At 36.2% G+C, this 4,123-nt stretch overlaps 1 protein-coding gene across 2 annotated transcripts in view; it reads right to left on the minus strand.

Moving 5' to 3' along the window:
* Positions 1–58: 58 nt before the first annotated feature.
* LOC108750245 (protein Lilipod) overlaps positions 59–4,123 on the minus strand; it is a 12,564-nt gene continuing 8,499 nt past the window's right edge. Inside the window, exons 3-9 of one of the 2 annotated variants that reach the window (XM_018489586.1) lie at positions 3,706–3,809; positions 3,503–3,629; positions 3,276–3,344; positions 3,014–3,143; positions 2,549–2,906; positions 1,989–2,220; positions 59–1,474 (exon numbers count right to left, since the gene is read on the minus strand). In XM_018489586.1, the coding sequence (XP_018345088.1) occupies positions 1,245–1,474; positions 1,989–2,220; positions 2,549–2,906; positions 3,014–3,143; positions 3,276–3,344; positions 3,503–3,629; positions 3,706–3,809 (1,250 nt within the window). In that variant the 3' untranslated portion in view covers positions 59–1,244. Of the gene's footprint in view, positions 1,475–1,988; positions 2,221–2,548; positions 2,922–3,013; positions 3,144–3,275; positions 3,345–3,502; positions 3,630–3,705; positions 3,810–4,123 lie in introns of both variants that reach the window. The other variant, XM_018489585.1, reaches the window with a different exon arrangement.

Here is a 4,123-nt window from a genome sequence, read left to right on the forward strand (position 1 = left end):
ATTTATTATAATGTATATACGCTTTATACAATTAGAATATATATAAGTCTCTTAAAATCTCATTTTATTACGGTTTATTCAGTCTAAGAACATTTTTTTTCCGCACGAGATGTTAATTCCTTAACGCTTTCGTGTTATAATCTAATTAATAATATTTCTTAGGTTTTTATTTCGAGCAGTCATTAAAATTTATTACTTAAATTGAAACTGCATTTCTCCCTCCATGCACGACAGCTGGCAATTGTAAACTAGAGAGACATTCGAAAGTAAATAAACATTCATCGAATGTTCTTTTCGTGGAGAATAGATTTTTGTCAGATATATTATTGATGAAAAATTTCACTCAATATCTTGCGCATACAATATCTTGTGTAACCTAGATCGCATCGTATCCTCCTTGCAGTCCTTGTCATCCATTATAAATTAATCATTCGATTGCCATATGTATATACATAAACTCGTTCGATTGCCGAGTCCTTTGTCCGTGCCCGGACAAATATATTCTTAAAAATTAGCATTAATGTAATAAATAAATATTTAACGCTAACGTATGTGACCGCCTTGTTGTCCTTATCGGACATGTCCTTGACTGGCCTCGCGCATTTTAATTACAATTAATCACTAGAATTCGTTTATTCTAAGCGATAAACTTTTAGGCTCTCACGAAAGTTTCGTTGGCTCTTCAATGCAGCGATTCTCGATGGCACGGCAGCAAAAGCGTGCAAAAGTTTCTGGCTCTTTAAAAAAGAACGGATTGCCGATGAAGTTTACCGATGATTTCAACGTAAACGATTTAATTCCTTGGAAAAGCCAATCTCTCAGACACGAAGCGTCTTTATTTAAATATACTGTCATATATTTAATATGTTTTATATATTCAATCCATGAATTCTTAAAAAAATTAAAACAAACCAATAGTTTCGTAATCTAGGAATATGAAAATATAGAGGACCTCGGCATGATTGCTCGAGCACGTGAGAATCTAACGATCCAGGAGTCCAAGAGTTCTAAAGCATCGAAGGATTGGCACGTCCAAAGATCGGCAAATTCGAGAACTCTCTGCCTCCGTTCTTCTTACATGCGTCGTATATGATATAAATTTCTCACGTCTTCGAGAAGCTCGAAAGAGGCTCCTTGTAATTCTGCATGCAAGAACATAAAAAAAACCAGGCAAACTTTCGCAAGGTCCCGGCGTCTCTTTTCTCTCTCTATTGTTTATATTAATTATATAACAATATAACAAATCAGTCTAATCTTCCTTTATAGAAAACGGTGATGCTTGTGGTCCTAAAGATGCCGAGTAGGCTGCTCCTTAGACGGGCGTAGATCTCTTTGCGCACGGTAGCCGTGAACTTGGTGGTCAGGCAGCTGATCGCCGCCGTCGCGAAGATCAGGTTGTAGAGGAGAACGAGCTTGAAATTACCGAGCCACTCGATGCGTCCGAAATCACCCAGTAGATCAAAATTTGTCATTCCTGGAAAAAATAGGAGAAACGTGAGCAGAGTAGCAATAACAAAATGCCAATCATGTAAAACTCTGCTCTCTAGTATCACTTCTTTTAAATGTATTTTTTTTATAACAACAAATAGTTTGTCACTTATAATATAATTATTTTTTATGTTCCGTTCGTAAATCTTTACATCTCGAAAATTACTTGTATTTGACTTTGTTAATAAAAATATTGGTTCGAAATTGATCGAAGAATTCATCATTGAAATGACATTGATAAAAAAAGAACTCTGTAAATATGCAGAACTGCATTCAGAAATTTTATCCGGATCCATTCAAGTAACAAAGATAAAATGATAAAATCTTGAATTCCTGGACGCACCCGAGATTGTATATCTATATTGTCTGAACGAGAAATAACAAACAAGCAGATCTATTATTAATTTTCAATTATTTCAGAATATAATTGAGTAGGATGGCTGGAATTGAGACATGCGTGCGGGATATAAATAAAAACATCCAGACAATTCGTGTCTTACCTAGTATTCGCGATAACAGCGGTAACGCCGAACTTAGCACAAGCAAGAGAGCGCAATTCGCAATGAGATGGGTGAGTGGCGTGGAGCGGAACCTTGGTTGGACCATTCTCACGCCTGGCAAAGCGTACAGGCCGATCGCGCTAGTCACGGCCAGATAAAGAATCACTGCCACTTCGATGGCCGCACCGATAGGTCCGAGCTTGGACAGGGAACTGATGCCGAGCGTAAATTGCTGTCAAATTAAAAACGACTTTATGATTTTTCGAAGTAAAATTGAGATTCATACTGTACAAAAAAAAAATGAACAAGATTGCATAATTAGAAGGCATTTAATAAAAATGCCATCACTGAACAAAATCATTAAATAATTTATTTGTAAGATAAATTTGTTGAGAGAAATGTGTTTCTTTTTATTAGAATAAATTCATCGACTCCTTAATTGTAGCACACAAAATTTATAAATTCATTATTAATATAAAATAATAATTCAAATTAATAATTGCAGCAAGATTCACGACTAGAAAGTCGGTTGATTCAGAGGAAGGAAAGTAAATACGAACCCTCGTGCTCAACGGCAACGCCTTGATGCCTATCAGTAATTCTACAGTATTTTGCACTGCTAATAGAGCCGTGGCGGTAGACAGAACGAGCAGCGTCAGCATTGCTACCGGATAAAGTAGCGTGCGCCGGACCCACCAGGTCCTCCGCTGTTGATCCAGCAGCTGTCGCCGCCTCTGAACGTCGTCGAGCCGTTGAGAAAGACCCTTTTGCAGAGCACCGTTCCTCAGACACAGCAGACTTGGACTTATGCACAGTAATGGCTCATCGTCCTCGTGCGGCAACCAGCCACAGTTCATCGCCGGCGACATCGGCACCGGCGATACGTATGACTTTCCCGTAGCTTTTACGTGCTGTAATCTGAGCATATATATACTGAATTGTATATATATATAAACATTAGACAATGTGCGATATTTAATGTATAATACATAAAAATATAAGGAAAAGAAAGAAAGAGATGATACCGTCTGCGGATACAGTCCTCCTCTAATCTATACGCGAAGAACTCCTCATCTAAGTTCTTTAGAAATTGGGGTTTAACAAGAAACGACCCCGCCACATCGAATAGTCGTACGAATCCCACTGGAGTGCATACTGAGAAATGAGTAATTCACCAGTTAGAATAAACTCTTGGGGAAAATGTCATGTTTGAAGAATATTACAAATTGTTTTTTTTTCTCTGCTGTGTAGATAGTAGAAGTTTGTGCGAAAATGTATGATACTTACGTAATAACATTACTACGCCGACGAACGAGACGCAGGAATATAGAAAAGGTAAATAATAACTCCATAAATCTGTAAAGTAGATTATATCACGTGGGTAGTCTCACTCGAATTTATGTAACTATGCTGATAAAATCGCGATGAATGTCGTAAATATATACGAATATATATATATATATAATCTAAATTGTAAAAAAATACGATTCCGTAACACGATATGCATTACTTACTGAGCAATGTGTGTAAACTTGAGTTTTGATAATCCAACAGAGCCGACAGGACATAGGTCATTCCTAGTACAAGAGTACCCAAGAGACAGAGAACTGTCACTGTCTCATACACTCTCGCCATCACGCCCTATGATTGCAAAATGATCATAAAAAAAAAAGGTTTGGGAGCTTGTTATCAAGAATTTTTCAGGATTTTGTCTCACCTTTTTATGGCCTTCGAAACCCTCCGACTCCGTGAAGAGATAGGCGAAAGGCAGAAATACGAAAAGCGACAAATTCGAGAATAGGAACACGTGATTCCATAGACCTGTCAATGGAAATTAATTTTGTTATATGATATAATGTTTACGAAATGTTACGTAAACTACAGATTTATTACAGAGATATAAATTGAATTATATCATACGAATTCATGGTTCATATCTTGTTCTGCTCTTCCTTCGTTTTACTAATGCTTTAATCTTTTTAAAGCTAATCAATTTTTTTTCATCTCTTTTATATATATATCTTAATATTAATTTTTTATAATTGTAATATTATTTCGAATTATGATGTGATTGTTTTTAGATTATTTAAACATTGTAACAGAGAATTAAAAAAAGATTACTCTATCTACTTTTA

This window comes from Trachymyrmex septentrionalis, unplaced genomic scaffold, assembly GCF_001594115.1.
Source record: "Trachymyrmex septentrionalis isolate Tsep2-gDNA-1 unplaced genomic scaffold, Tsep1.0 scaffold34, whole genome shotgun sequence".
Taxonomy (NCBI): domain Eukaryota; kingdom Metazoa; phylum Arthropoda; class Insecta; order Hymenoptera; family Formicidae; genus Trachymyrmex; species Trachymyrmex septentrionalis.